At 43.5% G+C, this 21,834-nt stretch overlaps 1 protein-coding gene across 4 annotated transcripts in view; it reads right to left on the reverse strand.

The window, feature by feature from the left end:
* CRLF3 (cytokine receptor like factor 3) overlaps nt 1-21,834 on the reverse strand; it is a 47,217-nt gene that overhangs the window by 8,146 nt on the left and 17,237 nt on the right. For all 4 annotated transcript variants that reach the window (XM_061615351.1, XM_061615350.1, XM_061615352.1 and 1 more), the window contains 3 exons: nt 21,455-21,632; nt 16,220-16,442; nt 8,214-8,346 (listed from right to left, as the gene is read on the reverse strand). In XM_061615351.1, coding sequence (XP_061471335.1) covers nt 8,214-8,346; nt 16,220-16,442; nt 21,455-21,632 — 534 coding nt within the window. The remainder of the gene's footprint in view (nt 1-8,213; nt 8,347-16,219; nt 16,443-21,454; nt 21,633-21,834) is intronic.

Genomic DNA, 21,834 nt, shown 5'->3' on the forward strand with positions numbered 1-21,834 from the left:
TCAAACAAAACAATGAGCTCTCCATCTGCAAGCATAAGCTAGCAAGATATTTGCTATTGGAACTCATTGCTGCTGTCTTTTTCTTTATGGTCTAAACAAATTCTTACATTTGCATCTAATTCTTCCAAAGGTGTCTTGGAAGACAATTCTACTACCAGTGGCTCCATTTAATTAGCAATGTAACAAAATGGCAAGCATCTGTTATTAACCTCTGAAGTAGTTAACATAGCTGAATTTTATAATGGATTGGATCCAGACACAACTGGGAAAGTTCTGGGTGTGCCATAGTGGAGGGGAACATGATTTTTTCCCAATTTCCTGCTTTCCCTTGCAGCCCTTTGAAAATGTGCTCGGAACAGCAGTGTAGAGGCAGCACAAGGAACTGGTGGGGTGGGAGGGAAATTGGTGACTATTGCCTCCTCTGCTTCTTCAGTGGGCATCTCAACCAGACTTTGGTCCCTTCTATGAATGGATGGAGCCCTTCTAACCCAGTATTAACAATGTAAACAGCTTGAAGTAACCTACTATGTGACAATCTGCTGCATGGGCAGATGTCAGATATTTTGATGTCGTAACGACCTGATCTGCAGCGTATACAAAAATGCTACCCCAAGCAAAATAGGACGAGTTACTTTCAAGTTCCCTTCCGAATCCATAGTTATGACTCTAACAAAAGCTCAACATTTGTTAAGAACGAATCGTTCCATTTGAAAAAACAAAACACAACTAAATTTAAGGAGGACGGCTATCAGGCTGACCAATGAGACAAAGCACCTGCAGATCAGACCTACACAAGGTGAGAAGCCAATGTGCTTCAAACATTTATGGTCAGCATATCAGTGAAGTTGCAGGCACAAGACAAAAGGGGCCAGTTTTGTAGAGATGACATTATTATTGTAGAGATGACATTAGTTTCCTAGCGCCTGTAATGACGACAAACTGGATATAGAATGTGTGTCAAGCCATGCAGAAATTTAAGCATGGCTTGACGTTTTCAGAGAAGGAAATAAAAGTGTTTGGTTTGGATTTCAAAAAAAAACAAGGGCAGATTGGGCAATAATGAGTTAAACATTTCAAGATATTTTGAGTGCAGCTCAAAACTGGAACCATATTCTGCTACTAATACATTTGAAGAAGAAAATCACCCTGTGCTTTATAGATTACAGCAAAGCCTTTGATTGTGTAGATCATGAAAAACTATGGCGTGCTTGGACAAGAGGCTATTGTAAGGACAGAGTATGGAAAAACCGACTGGTTCCCCATCGGAAAGGGTGTGAGACAGGGGTGTATTTTATCACCCTATGTATTTAACCTATATGCAGAACATATCATACGGAAAGCGGGATGGACCACAAAGGAGGTGTGAAAATTGAAGGGAGAAATATCCATAATGTAAGATAAGCAGACGATACCATACTACTAACAGAAACCAGTAATGATTCACTAACAGGCAAAAAACCTTGCGGTTTAAGAATGTACCTATAGCCCACAGATATTTCTATCAAATTAAAAAGTAAAGATATTGGGTAGCTATAGTGAATGCACCAGGGGAGCAGGAGACTTGACCTCCTCTCTGAGATATTGGACTGCCTTACAAATTTGTCAAAATGCAAACACCATTTGGGTTGGTCTTTCACAGTCCAATCCACTTCCTGTGGAGCTTGGAAGAATTTGGTAACATGTGCCTCTGAGCATATGGTGAGTGGTGGCAACACCTGCGATCAGTCCAAATAATAGAAGGAAGACATGTGCTGTGCTCATCTTGTTTTAGCAGGGAGGAAGCAACATTATTAAGACAGTTGATATCGTTCAGATGGTCACTTTAAATATGTCTGATTTGCTTTGCAATTTAAGTGACGTTTCCTATAGGAAATCATTTTCTTTTGTTTCTGTTTTTGTGAATATGTGAAGTACAGCAAGAGTTACACTACATTTGCAAGATTTGGAAGATTTATACTAAAAAAACTCCAAAAATAATTGTGGAATAATGGCACTGATTATTCTGCAGAATAGTCTCCAGTGGTCATCAGGAGTATCTCAGTTGGCACTGAGAAAACAGTGGGAGGTGAAATATATTCTAGCAAAATTCTAGGTGCGCTCTATGTTTTTAATTGACTGTGCCCACCTTGCCTTAAATAAAGTGGTTTAAACATAGCAGGCTGAAAACTTGCATCCTCTTTTTTCCAACAGCTAGAGTCACTGTTGAAGTACCAACATATTGTAACCAGTCTGATTTTACATCAAACTGCAGTTTCAGATCCAACTGTCAATGCACCCAAAACAGAAATAGAACATAACCTCCAATTTGAAACACAAAATGAGAAGACATGATTCACTAGAAAAGAGGGCAAAACAGCTTTAGGAGCCCAGAGATTCCTATTGCCTGGTGTCCAAACAACTCACTTATCAATCACATTTCTGACTTTACTCATTGGCTAATAACACTAACAGGCAGGAGCAGCCACGCTGGCTTAAAATAAGGAAGCACTTAGAGGGTACCTGCACATTTTGCTCTATAACTTTTCTTTTAGGAGGGCTAGAGACTTACTTTTAAAAAAAATGAAAGCTCAGATTCTGGGCTACCTATTTGGGGCACCACTGAAGGCTGCCATGGTGCCCATGAGGGATGGGTTGGCGACCCCCAAGCTAAGGTCTCTGCCAAGCGGTGGGGGGAGCAGGGCACAACTGTGAAGGAACAGGTTTGTAGTCTGGGAGTACTCATGGATTATAACTTGTCACTAGAGTCCCAAGTAACTTCTGGGGTTAGAAGTGCTTGTGCTGGTTCACCAGCTACATCCATTCTTGGACTGGGATAGCCTGGCTTTAGTTGTCCATGCTCTAGTGACTTTCCATCTGGACTACCATAATGCACTATATTTAGGGGTACCTTTCAAGACAGTCCAAAGGGTGCAACTAGTGCAGATAGGCTGGTAAGCCCAATGGGACCATGTGTCACCAGTCCTGAAAGCACTGCACTGGCTGCCTATGAACTACTGGACCCAATTAAATGGCAATGTCATTGAGCAAGTCTTTCATATGAAATATCTTGGAATCCAAATGCAAAGCTCTGGACTTTGGTCTCAACAGCATAGGCAGGCAATCGATTTAGCGAGTCTTAGCCAACAGCAAATTTTAAGATTTTTCTTTTTACAAGGTGGCCAATACATTGGTGCCGCTATTCAAATCTACAAAACAAAGACAGCTTACATACGGTGTTCCAATCTGGATTTTGGGCTTTAACTCCCATTTGGAAAGAATTCAATAAATTTTCCTTAGGAAATTACTGGGTCTTCCCCTCTGTGTGAGTAACGCTGCTATCTACTTAGAAGTAGGTATCTGCTCGGTAGCTTGCAAAGCCTGGATCGACACCCTGAAGTGGTGGCTGCGACTACATTTCCTAACACCTCCTGGTAGCTATCTTTCCCTACTGCTCTCAGATTCTTTTGAGAGCCGCTGGATGCACGCAGTGGTGAAGAAAATAAACACCTCGGGTTTTTCTCTTGAAGTGCTGGGGAATTATGGGCTTGAGAAGGCTCAGATTTCTGTTGCTCAAAGATTAACTGATATAGATTTGCAGCACTTGAGAAATGTAGCTAACAAATTCTGCTCCCCATTAATCTATAGAAATTTTAGCAATTATGGAATTACTGTAGCCCCCTATATGTTTTCATTGACCATTCCAAAATATAGGAGAGCATTTACTCTTGCTCGATTTAACGTGCGCCCTTCGGCGCTGTTGGAGGGCCGTTTTAATAAGATTCCAGTTAGTGAACGGATATGCCTCTGCGGAGCTGGTGCAGTGGAGTCTGTAGAACATGTTCTTCTATCTTGCGAGTTATATAAAGAATACAGAAGGAGGTTAATTTCCCCTTTGGTAACTGCTTTGCCTAAGGGCAATCCCGTTAATCTGGTGTCGATCTGTCTAAGTGATGTGTCATCTTATGTCATCGCTAATGTCGCAAAGTTTCTTCTCATCTCAATGCAAATTAGGAAAAAATGTTCTCAACCCGCTCTTTAAAGAATTGTCTATGGGCTTTTGGAACTATGGTAGCTTTGTATCCTAAATATTTAAATCCTCCATGCTGTATGTTTGCTTTTTTATGTCTCTCTTTTAATATCTGGTCTGCGACCGTAATAAAATGATTCAAACAGGAGCCCCCATCCCACAATGCTGCCTGGCAAATCTCTTTTGAAACAAGGGGGAGTTCCATAAACTTTGTGACAAAGCACCAAGAAATGCCATTCAAAAGGGAGGAAGTTCAACATTGCATTGAGTATTCCCAAGGCTTTCGGTGGCAAGTTTTCAGAACCCATTTTCAACCATTATCTTCTTTCCTCTATTTATATCTACTTGTTATACTGGACCCAATTCAAGATTTTTAGTACTAGTGTATAAAGCCCTAAATGACTTGGGAACCAAATATGTAAAACAATGCCTTCCCCACTATCAACCATCTTGAACCCTACAGTTGGCAGGTGAGGCCTTGTTAATGGTGCTGCCACTGGGGCCTGCCAGGCTGGTGTTGACCTGTGGCAGGGCCTTTACAGTGGTGGCCCCCCATTTGTAGACTGCCCTCCCAGATGAGGTGTGTTTGTCTCCATCATTATTGACTTCTAGGAGGAATTTGAAAACATTCCTGTTTACCCAGGCATTTGATGACTGAATGAGACTTTTTCTGGCAACCTGGAAATCACAGGATGAAAGAATGTGTTTTTATAACTGTTTTTAGAAAGCTTTTTTTTAAAAAAAAATGCTGATATGTTTGTCACCCTGGCCTCCTTTGGGATGAAGAGCAGGATATAAATTCAATAAATAATAATAAAAAAGCTGTGGACGCAGAAGCCTTTCATTCAATTAATTAATTACCTACACACAGAACACTACTGTCCCCCAGCATAGAGTTTGGGAGCCACTGTCCTAGAAACTGTGATGAACATTGTGGGATGTAAAACTATTGACATCACTCTTAAGATGACTCTGTCAAAGCAATTCCTGAGTCAGAGATTCATTAGCGGAGGAATAAAAAAAGGTGAGCTTTGTGGGCGGACAGCCTAATGAGAGTTCTGAGGCAGCATGTTCATTTGAAAACATTTCCATCCCACTTTTCTGTTTAAAAAGGGTCCAGAATGGCTCATAGCAGCAAAATATAATTAAGAACAGCCCACACAACAAAACAAATCATGGAGAAAAACAGCAGAAAGAAAAACACCACAATGGAAGACCAATGCAACAACAATGCAGGATAAGAAAAAGAACCCTCAAATACCCTCCAGAATAAATTTGTTTTCATTAATCCTTTTACTTGAAACATTCCTAGGTCTGCATGGTGGGTGACCACAAGAGAAAGGGCCTTTTCTGTGGTGGCTCCACAACTTTGGAACTCTCAGTATGGATATGGCAGGCAGCTTCACTTAGGCTTTTCAGAATGCCTTTAAAGACTTATTTGTTTTGATTGGCCTTCCTTGAGGAATTTTCTGTCTCATTCACTGGATGGAGGTAGGAGTATTGTCACATGGTTGAAGTTCTGTTTTATTCTTGATTTTAGTCATAACTGATATGTTATACTTTTACCGTTGCAAGTTGCTTTGGATGGGCTCTGCCCAGAAAAGCAGCATACAAAATGTTTTAAAATAAATTTTATACCCCACTTTTCTTCTGTCAGGGTAGGGTACCTGCAATTCCCAGGTGGTTGCCCATTCAGGCACTGAACAGACTTATAGACTAGCTTAGCTTCAGCAAGGTGGCTGCATCATGTGCTCAAAGTCTATGACCTGGGAGAGTGTTCACATCCTGGTGGAAACCCAAAAGGGGGGGGGAGGCAAACAGGCTTCTCAGGTGGGGGGGTTCCAGAACCTGGCTGCAATAGACAAATAGGCCCAGTCCTATGTGTCCACCCACCACTAGCCCTGGAAGACTGGAGGATGGAAAGTGGGTCCTAGCAGAGCTATACGCAGCTTGTTACAGCAAGTGCAAAGCCTATTAAACGAGGCTTGCTAAAGCTAAGCGTCTGTGTAATACAAGGACAGCCGCCCCAGGCACTGAGAAGCAGGGCAGTTGCCCCGGTCCCCACGCTTTGGGGGCCCCTGCGCTTTGGGGGCGCCTGCACTTGGCGATCTGCTCACCAGCCGGCTCCTCCCTCCCTGCCTGCTCGCCCTCGCCACGCCAGGCAGGGCGCAGTGCTCGCTCACTCTCTTTCTCTCCACCTGGGACAGGGGCTCGCTCGCCTGCCCGCCATGCCGAAGCCGCCACCGCTGCTCCTTCTGTGGTCAGCGAGATGGGCCGGCAGTTCCAGGACTGGTGCCTGCGCACCTACGGCCACTCGGCCAAGACCAAGACAGTGACCTGGAGCAAATGTGGGGGGGCCCTGCACATGCTAAGGCAGGGCCTGAATCCAAGAACATGTCTCTTACCCTAATTACAACTGGCACCAGGTCAATTCCACAGGGGCCAGAACAGCCTTGTCCAGCAGAAAGCAGCTTTGCCAAGATTTCTAATCTCATTGTCGTGAATTAGAAAGCTTAAATCCAAAAGCCAACACAGCGCAAGCTGTCTCCTCCCACAGGGTTTCCTCTGAAGCCATCCATCCCAAGCTTAGTCTGAGCTATAATTAAGGTGGGGGGTAGCAAACGTTGGACATGAATGACTCTATAAGCGTTCACATGGAAAGAAAGCAGCTGCAAATGGAATCTTTATAACAGCTCCAGCAGAACAAGCAAGCTTCTCTACCCAGAAAAGAAATGACTAGTTAAGGGACCACTCAGAACAATTTAGGACTCAGTGGGCTTTAAAGATCTTTGAATTAAGGCTGATCAAAACATAATTAGGATTAGTCATGGAAAGAGCCTTTCAGCTTCTGCAGTGCTTGTAGGGCATCTATAACTGGTGTTCACAGCAATAACATGATCACATGCGCTAAGCAGGCGTTGTGATCCAACAAAATCTGGAAGGGCAACTCCCATCATTCCTGACCACTGGTTGTGCAGTTGGGGGGGGGGGACTGATGGAGTAGGGAGTCCTACATCATCTGGAAGGGCCACTGGTTAACCACCCCTGCAACAGATGCTCTAATGCCTATTAAGGACATGCAGCTTTCAATGTAAAGGAAGCATGTGGATGCCCCTTCTCTTTCTCTGTAAGCCCTCTCGCCACCTCTCTCTTATGTCTCATATGCTTTTCTCTCCACCACCCAAGAAGGAAAATCTTAACTCCGGGATAAAACAAAACCCAAACTAAATTTTATGACTAGTATATATATGTCGGGGGGGGGGTCAGAGCTGGGATCCAGAGAACTGCTTTGGCTCATGCAAGGAGCTTGCACTATATTTTTTACCTCCCCCGCCCCACTTTGAACAGCAACCACGCTACAGCACAAAACTGCTCCTGAAACTGCCCTCCGTTTCAAAAGAAGTTGTCAAATGGTGGCTGTTTTGAGTCTCAAGGTCCCTCTATCTTTATTTGTGTTCTTTTTTTTTTCCCAAGTATTATGGAAGGATTTTTTCAGAGCTCCCAGTCACAAGGCAATGTCAGCTTCGTATTTTGGGAGTCTCTTAAGCAAGATGGCCTCAGTAGAACCCCTCCCCGCTGAATGGGCCCACCTCCTTGTCACTGCTATCACTGCCTTTGTTTGGATTGGGGGAGGGGGGAAGAAACTGTGGCCCTCCAGCTGTTCTTGGACTCCAACTCTATCAGCTACCAGTCAAGAAGGACAGGGAGTTGTAGTCCAGCAAACCTGGAGGGCCACAGGTTTCCCACCGTTACTTCAGGTACCAGGAAAGCCTCTTCTGGTGAGGGCATTCTACAACTGGCCAGTGGCCTGGGATGATGGGTGTTGTTGTCCAACAACATCTGGAGGTCACAAGTTGTCTGTTCCTGCTCTGCTCCCCCCCCCTGCTCAGCACCACTATTCAGGGGACTTTGTGGGTCATCAGTGGACTCCTTGTTAGGATGCAGCCCTTGCCACGTGGTTGATGATGCCACCTAGCCCTGTTGCAAAAAATACAGTTGTGACATTATTATGCTCCAGTAATGCTGGGTACAATAAGACAACACACAAACAGTAGAAGGTATCAGCCACTGAGTCAACAAGTGAGGTGATTACAACTCTCACACTAAGCTACAGCTGAAGGCAGAAAGAAACAAAAATTCATGAAATCCTACTTGGAAAAACATGACATAACATGCTATGCCATGTGATCTATGCAGCATGACTTACCGGAATGTCAATGTCTGACCACAATAGTAGGTTGGAGCCCTGGAGTACAGCACCCCACCCACTTGCGAATTATTTCGAAGTGCGATGTTTCTTCTGCTGCTCAAGCTGTAGCCTTCAAAGCCAGTTGCCCATTCTAATAAAGTAAGTGTAAATAGTAACTATCACACATATGCACATCACTCAGATGTGAAAAGTGGCTTTAAAATGCTACATAGTCTTCTCAGGTTGTTGGCACTATGGGCTTACCCCCTGGGAAAACAGGTACGACGACGTTCATTTTTAGAGTATGATCATCTGTCCTCCAAAATGGGAAGACTGTGTTATTTTAAAACAGGAAAAAGTCTCTGCAGAATGCATGCACTTCAATAGCTTTTCAGAGATAAGGCTCTGATCCCAAACAGGATTACAGTACAGTTTGACCCAAAGATGTTTAGTCAGAAGTCAGTCCCACTGGAATCAATGTCTTAGATCCTAACTAAGTTTCCACTGGCAAGAGCGTTCCTTGAGCTGAGTTCCACTCATGCAACATTCCCATCAGCTCAAAGTGGAAGGAGGTGACTTTCACAAATCTCCCCTTCTCCTCTCAAAAATCTGGTCTCTGTGGCAGCATGAGAGGCAATGCAGGGGTTGCTGGGGAAAGGGGAGATTGGAAAAAAATGCTGCCCCACCCCATAAACTAGTCCCAGGTCCTTCTGTGAATGGAAGGAATCCATCTGCAGAGGGTTAGTTAGGATCCAAGCCAGATGGAACTTGCATCCTTGCAAGAATGCTCAGGATAGCATCTTTACTTGGAAACTAATGCAAGTTACTTCAAATAAATGTCTCCATGGCTGAGATTGGACCATTGGTCTCACCTGAAGGGTGATTTTCATAGGAGGACTGCCATCAAGCAGGTAACATAGCTCCACCTATCGTCCAAAGGCAAGAATGTTTTGAAGTCAAGACTAGGGGCATCAGGCCCCTCCCACTCTCCAGTTCATTCGCAGTGAGTCCAAAGAGAGATATCTAAAAATGCAGGAAAAAAGGCCAACGGGCCTACCAGCAAGAACATAACACAATAGCAATATTTATAATAATATGACTCTAACATAGCGATATAACAGTAATAGCAGTCTTGACTTCACTAGTAAATCTAAATATAATAGCGTAACAGGAATATATAAAAACCCCAGAAAAATGTCTAGGTATCCTCCAACTGGGAGGGTCATGATGGCAGTCCTCCTATGAAAATCACCCCTCAGGTGAGACCAATGGTCCATTTTCCACAGGAGGACTGCCATCAAGTGGGATGTACCAAAGCAGCCCATAACAGGGAGGGACCACCCACATCCTAATCATCATTAAGAACCTGTTGCAAAACTTGCCTGCCAAAAGAGGCATCGGCAGAGGCATAACGATCTATTTTGTAATGCCTTATAAACGAATGTGGGGTAGACCAAACAGCAGCTCTGCAAATATCAGCAACAGGAGCGTTGGTAGCCATAGTGGCCGCTGCTCTAGTGGAATGAGCCGTTATTTTAGATGGAACAGGAAGCTTAAGGGACTCATAAGCTAAGGTAATACATGCGCGCAACCAGCAGGATAAGGTGGAATTAGCTACTTTATGCCCCATAGAACGTGGATGAAAGGATACAAACAAAGACTCAGTTTGTCGTATATCCTGGGTCCGAGACAGGTAGGTCTTGAGAGCCCTACGAACATCCAACGAATGCCAAGCCTTCTCTAGAGGATGGGTAGAATTCAGAAAAAAGGAAGGAAGAACAATGTCCTGGTTGCAATGGAAAACTGAATTGACCTTGGGATGGAAGGAAGGATCAGTCTTCAGCACAACAGAGTCCTTGTGAAAAACACAGAGATGGCGGGCAGAAGACAATGCGCCCAGTTCCGAAACTCATCTCGCAGAGGTGATCGCGATCAGAAACAGGACATTGAATGACAACAGACGTAAAGGCACAGTCCTAAGGGGTTCGAACGGAGGACGTTGTAAAGCCTGCAGAACCTTCGACAAACTCCATGAGGGAAAGTGGTGGAATACAGCCGGTGAGAGTAGAGCGGTTCCCCTCAGAAAACGTTTGATGAATGGATGCGAGGCAATAGTAGCACCAGTGGAGGACACTGAGAGAATGGACGACGGAGTGGACGCATGTCGACGTAAGGTGTTGGGTCTAAGCCTCATCATGAGGCCCCTATGAAGCAATTGCAGCACCTGTTGTATTGTGGCCGGATCGAGGTTCTGGGACTGACACCACCTGGAGAATGCCACCCAAGTATGTTGATATATACGAATAGTAGATGGTTGTCTCGAGGCCAATATAATGTCAATAACAGCGTCAGACAGGCCAGCAGACCTCAAATGTCCCCGTTCAAAAGCCACGCTGTTAGGTTGAGCCAATTGGGGTCCTGATGCCATATTGGGCCCTGGGATAAGAGGTCTGGCCTGACTGGGAGCATCCAAGGGTCCATCACTGACATGGCAAGGAGATCCGAGAACCATGGTCGATGGGGCCAAAATGGTGCTATCAGAACCAGCTTGGCCCTCTTGCGTCGTGCCTTCCTCAAGGTTCTGGCTAAGTGGTATTGGAGGGAAGGCCATCCGGCCACGGTAGTGACAGAGCATCCACCGCTTCCGCTGTTGTGTCCAGGTATCGTGCGAAGTACCTGGGTAGCTGGCAATTGCGACTGGAGGCAAACAGATCGACTGAGAAGACGCCGAACCGACGCTGAAGAAGATGAAAAATGGTCGGATGAAGTTTCCATTCTCCCGGAAAAACCTGTTGTCTGCTGAGCCAGTCTGCTGTCACATTCCAAATTCCTCTGAGATGTTCTGCTTTCAAGGATTGTAGATGTTGTTCTGCCCAGTCCAATATGAGGTAAGCTAGATTCTGCAGAGAACGGGACCTGGTTCCCCCTTGTCTGTTTAAATGAGATTTCGCACACGTGTTGTCCGTTTGAATGAGAACATGGTCCAAGGGGAACAGAGACTGAAAATGGAGCAGAGCTAAGTGGACAGCCTTTAGTTCCAGCCAATTGATGCTCTGAGTCTGCTCTGCTTCGGTCCAAACCCCCTGAACGAACTGGGAGTTGCAGTGGGCTCCCCAGCCGAGGAGACTGGCATCTGTGGTGATAACAGTCCTGCGGGGTTCTCTGAACGGAGTGCCCTGGGTGAGATGTTGGACCCTCGTCCACCAGCGGAATGACAGGCGCAGTGCGGGGCTCAAGGGGATTGTTCAATGATTGGACCTGGCAATGTCCTGCTGAAACGGTAACAAAGCCCACTGAAGTTGGCGAGTATGAGCTCGGGCCCATGGCACAATATGGATGGTGGACACCAACATTCCGAGAGCCCTTGCTAGAAGCATGTTGTCTGCGGTTGCGTGGTGCATCAGAGACCGTGTGATGTCTATGATAGCGGTTATGCGGTCTGGAGACAGGAACACTGTCGCCTGCAGGGTGTCTAACATCGTCCTTAGATGTTGTAGGCGTTGGGTTGGTTGGAGATGGCTTTTGTTGAAATTGACTAGCCAGCCGTAGGTCTGCAAGACATGGAGCGTGAGCTTTAGATGGTGATGAGCCAGCTCCCTGGAACTCGCCCGTATTAAAAGATCATCCAAGTAGGGGTAGATATGCACCCCTTGAAGCCGGAGATAAGCCACTAGGATGAGTAGCACCTTGGTAAATACTCTCGGGGCAGACGAGAGACCGAACGGCATCACTCGATATTGAAAATGCTGGGGGCCGAAGGCAAACCGAAGGAATTTTCTGTGGGCTATGCAAGTAGGCACATGGAGATACGCTTCCTTTAGGTTGATAGAAACCAGGAAGTCTCCTTCGTGAAGGCTTTCTGTAATGGAGTGGAGCGATTCCATTTTGAATCTGCGATACTTTACGAAATGGTTGATGAACTTGAGGTCCAACACTGCCCTCCATGACAGATCTCGTTTGGGCACAGTAAATAGGAGGGAGTACACCCCTTCCGACCTCTCTGTTGTAGGGACTGGCTCTACTGCCGCTGTGTCCAAGAGGTGATGTATGGCTGTCTGCATGAAGCAGTGCCTGGATGGTGCCTTGGGACGAGAGGGATGAAATCTGTCTGGAGGGGTTGCCCAAAACTCTAGTGTATAGCCATAACAAAAAAGATCTCTGATCCAGGTGACCTGAGTCAGACGCAGCCAATGGTTTCCAAACAGAAGCAGTCTGCCTCCGACCGGTATCGCGTCTGTACTGTCTGTGCTGGCGAGACCCTCCCCGATATGAGGACATTGAGGTACCTCTGCGTCCCTGGTACTGACCTTTGCCTGGGAAACGTCTGTTCCAGGCTCCCCTGGAGGAACGGAAATCATTGGTTCGGAAATCATGGCCTCGTCCCCCGGGCCGCGCTCCTCGAAAGGGCTGGGTCGTGCGGTATGAGGTGAAACGTCTGAAGGGCCTGCGATCAATGTTCCTGACAGTGGCCAAGACCGTCTTCCAAGCATCCTTGGGGTCAACAAGTACTGCCTTTAGGGCTTCCTCGCCAAAGAGTAATGAGCCCGAATAAGGTGCCCTTGATAAGTTAACCCTGGCTGTAGAGTCCGCTTGCCAGTGACGAAACCAGAGGGTCCGCCGAGCGACTACCTGAGCTGCCATAGCTCTTGCTCCCAGCTGATTTGCGTCCAAGGTGGCATCAGCCACAAACGCCACCGTCTTGCGTAATTTCACCAGTGACCTCCTCAGAGAGACAGGATCGGGATTAGGATCATCTAAGAGGTCATCCAACCATATCATCGCTGCCCTGGAAAAGATGGAGGCTGATGCCGAGGCTCGCATGGAGAAAGCGGTGGCCTCATGGTTTTTGTGTAAGGCGAAGTCCAGCCTCCGCTCAGTGGCGTCCTTTAAATGTGAGTCCCCTTCCTTCGGCAAAAGGGATCTAGAGACTAGACTGGAAATCAGCTCGTCTATGCTGGGGCCGGCCAGTCTACTTGTAAAATCCAGAGCCAAAGAGTAAAGCTTGTCCGCAAGGGCGTTAAAACGGCGTGTTTGTAATGGGTGAGACCATTTGTCCTTGGCCAGTTTGGCAATAGGATCTGGCACAGGAAGGTAGTGCTCTGCTGGTGTGGGGGATTTCAGGACCCTGGCCCCTTTAATAGTGAGAGTGGTAGCTGCAGGTTGAGTAGATTGGAGACCAAGGGTGTTCAATACTCTGCGAGCAAGGGGCTGATAATCGGAGGCATCAAACAGGCGATAAGATGTATCCTCCTCTTGTTCCGACTGATCACTCCACTCGTCTTCTTCGGCTTGCATAGCAAATGATGGATCCTCCCCACAAGAAACGTCATCAACAAACCTGCCCCTGGCAATGTCAAAAGGGTTTGAAGAGCATGATGGATCTGCCTCATTGCGTGCATAGTGGCTCATATCATCGGGTTGTCTGCAAACACTCCGCTGAGGCATGGCAGTGACCTGTGACTGTGACTGCGTTTGAGAGAAGAACGACAGCATGTCTTGTAGTTGCAATATGAACTCCTGAGAAAGCTGCAGCCCCGGTGTGGGAGATGGTTGCACTTGTAGAGGCAAAGATATGGGCGTTTCAGCAAGGTGAGAAGATGAATGAGCCCTAGGTGGTAATATGGGAGGAGGATAGCTGGCTGCTGGCTCGTCAGGAAACCCTGCAAAGTCCTCCGCGGAGGATGCGGCCGGAGAATTAAAGAGATTCGTTAATGGTTCTTGGCCCGCCTCCTCAGAAACCGGGACAGAGACGTAGCATGCCCGCTTGGTTGTGCTGTGGCTGGATATATGCTTGGTTTTGGCAACCGCTTTGGTGTGCTTGTGCTTGGTTGCCTTAGATTGTTCAGGCTTGGTTGCCTGAGCTGTCACTGGCTGTTCCGCCATCATATATTTTCGAGGGGGTTCAGTACACGGCCACAGATGGGGCAGAATGTACAGACCCAACAGGCTCAGTACACGGCCACGGATGGGGCAGAATGCACCGGCTCAGATGGCTAAGTATACGCCCGCAGATGGGGGAGAATATACAGTTCCAAACAGCCTTAGTACACGGCCACGGATGGGGCAGAATGTATAATTTCGAACAGCCTTGGTACACGGCCACAGATGGGGCAGAATGTACAGTTCCAAACAGGCTTGGTACACGGCCACGGATGGGGCAGAATGTATAATTTCAAAAAGCCTTGGTACACGGCCACGGATGGGGCAGAATGTACAGTTCCAAACAGCTTCAGTAGTCAGCCTCAGTCAGCAGTTTGAGTTGAGAGACCTGTGTTCTACTCTGCAGCACACACAGAAACTGACAAAAAAGGCCTTGAAAAGAATCCTTTACTGTTGTAAGGGTTAACCAGAAAGGGCGGGAAAAGGGGGAACAAATAAAATGGCGCCCGCTAAAAGAGCGGGAAAATAAGCCAATCAGAAAAGTGTAGGGACGAGGAAGAAGCAATGGCGGTCACTGAAGAACATCAGTGAGCTGAAACAGGGCTGACCAAAAACACTGCTGCAGCAGAGCGGCGTCAAAATAAGCTCTACAGCCGTAGGGCTGAAGGACGCAATCGCAGCTTTAAGGGCCAGCCATGAAAATCACTGCCGAGGAGGCAGAACGGCCTGCGAAATCCCTACAGTCGTTGAGACAGTCGCAGCTAGCGGGGGGGGGGGGCAATCGGCAAAGAAAGCTGCAAAACGGGAAGGAGCCGCAGCCGCAGGCTCCTGAGGTCAGTCGCGGCGAGATTTAAAATGCTGTGGAACGAGCCGGGGAGGGAGGGAGACGGAGCAGCCCAACTAAAGAGCCACTGGAAAGGCAAAAAGAACCGCAGCCGCAGGCTCCTGGGGAGGAAAGACCAAGGGAGCTGCCGCGAAAGTAGGCAGCAATCTATAAAATACATGAGACAGCGGAGGCGCAGAGCAGGAAGCTGCAGCCGCAAGCTCCTGGATTAAGGCTGCGTCCGCCGCCTGAGGAAGGGAGAGCCGCAGCCGCGGTCTCCTAGTAAGTCGCCGTTCAGGCAGGGACTGAGGAAACAGGGGCGAAGAGCAACCCCCCAAAGAAATTCCCCAAGACAATAAAAAACAAAGACAGAAAAAGATCAATCAGTCCCACACACACTAAATTAAATAACAGAGGGAAGGAAACGACCAGGAATACACACACAAATCTCTATACCCTGTCACACAGATACACAAAACTTATCTACGCTATCTTATACTCCAACTTGCATGGACAAAAGGCAATAATGAACTGGAGAGTGGGAGTGGCCTGATGCCCCTAGTCTTGACTTCAAAACATTCTTGCCTTTGGACGATAGGTGGAGCTATGTTACCCGCTTGATGGCAGTCCTCCTGTGGAAAATGCAACAAGATTCAATTCACATTAAACATTTATACAAGCGATATTTAGCATCATATGAATGAGGTTTTTAAAAAGGTAATTTCATCATAGAGTTCCATGATATAGAGCAAAAGCACAAGGAAGTTATAGGGGCAAGGAAAAGACAGAAGAAGTGAGGGGACGGAAGTGAGCATGATCGAAAAGTTAGGCTGAAACATTGCATAATTCTCTGTCCTGATATTGTCTTATACAATACCTATAAAAACAGTCAATAACAGGACATGATAACTATAAAAGTAAAATAAATCAATAATAGCAGGGATAAATGATGATTATAATTATGTGACATCCTATTAGTGCTCTTCGTGCTGTTGCACCAGCAGAACCATCTGCTCACAGAAGAGGAGGCAAGGTGAGTTTTACAGATTCCCCTTTCCCCCAGCAGCCTGCAGTGTCCCCCCTTAAAAAAAATCGGTTCTAAAACTTCCCCGATGATCTAAAACAAATTTGCAGGGGGAAGGTGCTAGGGGCTGCCAGGGAATCAGCAAAAATCACCTTGCCTCCTCTTCCATGAGCAGGCACCGCCCCTTGGATCAAAAAGTCTTTGCGCCAACCGGGCATCACCCAATAGTAGTGATGATGATGATGATACCATGAGGCCCTAATACTGAACGACCAATAATAATAATAATAATAATACCGTGAGGCACTAATGTAGAACGACCAATCTGAGAAACACTCCATGGGCTCCATTCCTGACGCCCATCTCCTCGAGCACAAACCCTGAACTGGTAATCGACATTGGGATCAATATGAAGTACTATGAATTCTGTGTCTGAGCCGACATACACATCTTCAAAGTGACTGGCCGTACTCTTGCAGTACTGAAGCCTGTAGTCTTGTGGTATGAAGTCGTCATCAACCTAAAACAGAGTCATTTATTAGATTAACACGCTACCTTTAGTTTTCCTTCACTAAACTGTCTTCCTAGCTCTTTGAAATGCAATGTGTCAAGGCAATATTGCACAGCAGTAACACATATCCTTGCTGGTTCAGGGATACACTGGGCAGGAAGTCCTCAAGAAAACTCTTCCAAGGAACAGCAGGGCAATGCAGGTTCTCTTGCTACAGGAGCAAAAGAACAAAAGTCTCAGAATCAATTGTAGTCTGTAGCTAAAAAAAAAAAAAAGTGCCCAGGATGCAGCTCAATCCTGGGCTCTGAATAATGTAAACAGGTTTTTATGGAAACCATGTTCAATTTGCAAGGAATACTCAGTTTGCATGTTATATTTGAATCCCGTTTTTTTGGGGGGGGATTTCTTGGGGGCCTGGAGAAACTGTTGAGACAAGCATTCCCCTGAACTTGAATCTAACTATTCATGTTCTGATCAAACTATTTTAATTCTTCTTTTAACGGTTTTAATTCTTAAGCTTTTTAGCAGGTTTGTTTGATTGTATATTTTAATTATGGATGTTTTTAATGTTTTGATGGAATTGTTTCATTGCATATTTTAATTCCATGTGGATGTTTTTTAATTGATTTTATACTTGTAGACTGCTTAAAAGCCATTTTGATATGTAAGCAATACATAAATAACCACCACCAACAAACAACAACCTGGGCAGCTTCAGAAGTAAAAGTATGGGACAAATGGGAGGTTGCAGTGACACGCAGCAAGAAATCACAAGGAAGAGAACATGTAGCCATGAAGAGCAAAAAAGATGTCTCCTGAACACTGGAGTTTGTTTGGCTGTGGCAAAAATGCTATCAGTGGCAGAAAAGACCAACTTTGTACAAGTGTCAGGAAATTCCCTCAGAAAAAATAGAAGAGTATATATCCAAACAGAATTTGCCCGAAATTACAGATCTTCAGAGACAAGCTATTAATGGTCCTATTACGTCAAGAGAAATATCTGAGGCTATAAGTAAAATTAAATTAGGAAAGGCGCCAGGACCGGATGGACTATCAGCAATGTATTACAAATGCTTGGAGGAGGAACTTTTACTACCTTTACAGTATACAATGAATTCTATTTTACAAGAGGGGAAGATACCGGATAGTTGGAAAAATGCCAATATAACATTAATACGTAAAGAGGAGCAGGATTTAACTAAAACAAAAAAGTATTGGCCAATATCTTTACTGAATAATGACTATAAAATTTTTACAATGATTTTGGCTGAAAGAATGAAAATAATATTGCAACAATTTATTCAGGAAGATCAAGCGGGGTTTTTACCTAAAAGACAACGTGATAACGTCAGGAATGTTTTGAATGTGTTTGAATATCTAGAACAACGAAATGACGTACAGGCTGCTTTGATTTTCTTGGATGCTGAGAAAGCATTTGATAATTTGAATTGGAAATGTATGTTTAAGGTTCTAGAGCAAATGGACTTTGGAGATAATTTTATAAAATGGATCAGATCGATTTATACATCACAGAAGGCACAGATAATTGTCAATGGGGATTTAACGGACTCATGTGAAATACAAAAGGGTACAAGACAGGGATGTCCATTGTCCCCCCTTCTATTTATTCTGGTTTTAGAAGTGCTGCTTAGAGACATAAGGCAAGATAAAAGGATTTCGGGAATAAAGATAAAAAAAGAGGAATATAAATTGAGAGCATTTGCTGATGACTTGATAATTGTATTAGAAAATCCCTTGGAAGGAATCAAAGTATTGATGGATAAATTAGAAGAATTTGGACCATTAGCAGGATTTAAGATCAATAATCAAAAAACGAAGATGCTGGTGAAAAATTTATCTTTAAGAGATCAAAAAGAGTTAATGGAGAAGATAGATTTTAAAATAGAAGAAAAGGCGAAATATTTAGGTATCATTATGACAAATAAAAATTCAAAGTTGTTTCATAATAATTATGAAAAACTATGGACAGAGATTAAGAAAGATTTGTTAAGATGGGATAAATTACAGTTGTCATTAATGGGTAGAATATCTGTAATAAAAATGAATGTATTGCCGAGAGTGATGTTTCTATTTCAAACAATACCTGTCATATACTCTGATCTACCTTTCAAACAATGGCAAAAACATATTTCTAAATTTGTTTGGCAGGGGAAAAAACCAAGAGTTAAATTTAAATTATTACAAGACGCCAAAGAAAGAGGAGAGCTGGGATTACCAAATTTGAGACTTTATTTTGCTGCTTGTTGCTTAGTCTGGATAAAGGAATGGATTCTATTGAGGAATAAAAGATTATTGGATTTGGAGGGTCACAACCTGAAGTGGGGATGGCATGGATATCTATGGTATGATAAAGTAAAAGTTAATGTGGATTTTAATAATCATTTTATAAGACGTCCTTTGTTGAATATATGGAATAAATACAAAACAAGGGTTTTTTTTAAAATACCACTATGTGTTTCAAGTCAAGAAGCATTTTATAGAAGAGAAATGGCTGGAAAAGAGAAATGGTTAACTTACCAAGAACTATTAGAAAATGTGCATGGTGAATATATAATGAAAGAGAGAGAACAACTAATAAAGGAAGGATATAGTTCACAATGGTTTGCCTATTTACAATTGTTAGAAAGATTTAAAATGGACAAGAAAATGTATGGGTTTGAAATAAATAAATCTGATTTTGAAATAGGTTTGTGTACAAATGATGAATGCATAATTGCAAAAATGTATAAATTTTTATTAAAAATGGACATGGAAGAAGAACAAGTAAAAGAGTGTATGGTTAAGTGGGCAAAAATTTTTGGTTATAATATACAAATGGATCAATGGGAAAATATGTGGAAAAAAGGTTTGAAATTTACATTATGCTATAATCTTAAATAAATTTTTTATAAAATGATGTATCGTTGGTATATGACTCCAGAAAAGTTGTCAAAAAAGTATAGTAATGTTTCTAATGTATGTTGGAAATGTAAACAACAAGAAGGATCTTTTTATCATATGTGGTGGTTGTGTAAACAGGCAAAATTATTTTGGGCACAGATAGGTAGGATGATGCAAAAAATCTTAAAGATAAATATTCAGTCAAAAACAGAATTTTTTTTATTGGGTTTTATGGATAAACAAAAGGAAAAGAAATATGGAAGAATAATATTATATATGATCATGGCAGCAAGATTACTATATGCACAAAAGTGGAAAATGGAATCGATACCAACAATGGAAGAATGGCTATTGAAATTAATGGACTTAGTTGAGATGGACAAATTGACATGTCTTATTAGAGAAAAACGACAGATACATTTCTTAAGGAATGGAAGCCTCTTTTGGACTTTTTGTTGAAAGAAAAAAATGAAATGATGATAATGGGATTTGACGATTAATTAAGATAGACTTTGGAAAAAAGTGAATTTCGTATGTTCTAGGAGACAGGTTTGATATATATTACATACTTATAGCTGATCTGTAACAAATCGGAAGTCAAGTTTTTCTTTTTCTTTTATTTTTTTTCTGTTGTATTGTTTTTGTTGTATTTGTATTTGTTTTTATAAAAATTTGAAAAAAAAAAAAAAAGACCAGAAAGCAGCCACTGACATGATGATCTTTTTTAACTGCCCCAGGGGCTTTCCTTGTGGAATTTTTTTAAAAATGGATTGTTATGGGTGCTTACTATTGCACTGTATTTATATTTATTTATTATTACATACTTATCCCACCTTTTCTCCAAGGAGCTCAAGGTGGTGTACATGGTTGTCTTCCCTCTCCATTTTTTCCTCACAACAACCTGTGAGGTAAATTAGTCTGAGAAACTGTGACTGGCCCAAGGCCACCCAGCGAGCTTCATGGCTGAGTGAGGATTTCAACCCTGGTCTCCCAGGTCCTAGTCCAGCACTATAACCACTACACCACAATGGCTTTCAATCAATGTTATATTCTGCTCTTCTATACAGTAACACTATCCCTAATTTTTCTAATCTTGGCCTACAGGCCACAATAATAATATATATATTTAAAATGCATCAATCAATATGTGAACATTGTAGCTCTTTGATGTCACTACCAGGGAGGTTAGATACTTGCTTTTCTTTAAAACTGAAAAACAAAAGTTATCCAAAAAATGCACCATATATCAGCTCCTGTTGATCCTGTTCTTGATCCACTAGATCACAACCAGCTCACAAGTGATACAGAATCATTTTTAAGAAATATTGTTCATCTTCTGATGAATGTTGTTACGATGTCCACACAAAATGCAAAGCCACTTAATTTCATTTCAACCCACTTTGCGTTACTGGGGGGAAAAGATATTTTAAAAGCATAAAGAGGATTAGAGGCTGGGACTCACTCACAGGCTCTATTTCATAGTGTGCCAGATGTCAGGCAGACCACTGGATTAATGTTAACTCAATGAGGGCACCATCTCAGAGCAGACCAGATCATGAGGTTAATAATTGCTATTTGTATTATAAACTCATGGGACAGCCTTTAATTTGTGGGGAAGCTTCCTGAGTCTATGAAATATGAAACAATTAAATATACTATATTTTCAAAAAGGGAATAATTTGGGTCAAAGAAACAAAGAGAGAGGAAAGTATGTTTTCTGTACTCCTCTTCTCATCTTTGGAATTAGATGCTGCAACTTATTTTTGTTTTGTTGTAAACTGCAAGAAACCTGCAGAAACTGTTCAAAGTATCCTAAGTCAAAGCAGATAAAAAATAGATTGTTGAACACCTGGAATTCATATAAAAAGACGATAACCAACTAAGGCTGCAGTCCTACATCCTGCTTACCTAGACGTAAGTCCCACTGAATTCAACAAGACTTACTTCTGAGGAGATATGGTTAGGACTGCCTTGTTAGTCTATGAAATTGTAGTAACTGCAAGTTGTCTTGCATGAGAATCAAAAACCATAAACTGTTCTAAATAAAAGCGATTTAAGCAAAAATCAAAGGAAAAAAATTCATAGTGTGACTGATCTTGAAGAGACTCTTTTCTGCCCACCTTACACCATTTCACAAGGATACCTCCAGGCTTCTCAATCAGCTCTTCTATCTGTATTGGTGGTCGAGATGCTACTGTTCCATGGTTAAAGATCTGACTTTTCACTATTGTAAGGAGAGAGTCATCCAGTTGAGCTGATAAACAAGGCACATCAACCAACGACGGCACTTCTGGCAAACTAGAGAGAGCGAGAGATACTATTAAGAACTGCTAGTAACTTGATAAGCACCAATTTTCATCCACAGCCTTAAAAAAGAAACCAACAAGGGTTTGAAGCTCTTGATATGGTTATTGAGAGAAGATTTACAAAAGAATGCACGTGTATTTGATTATCTCCCCCACCCCCACAAGTGCTGCAAAAACCTGGACATCAAGAGAAG

The sequence above is a fragment of the Rhineura floridana genome, chromosome 3 (assembly GCF_030035675.1).
Source record: "Rhineura floridana isolate rRhiFlo1 chromosome 3, rRhiFlo1.hap2, whole genome shotgun sequence".
Classification (NCBI taxonomy): domain Eukaryota; kingdom Metazoa; phylum Chordata; class Lepidosauria; order Squamata; family Rhineuridae; genus Rhineura; species Rhineura floridana.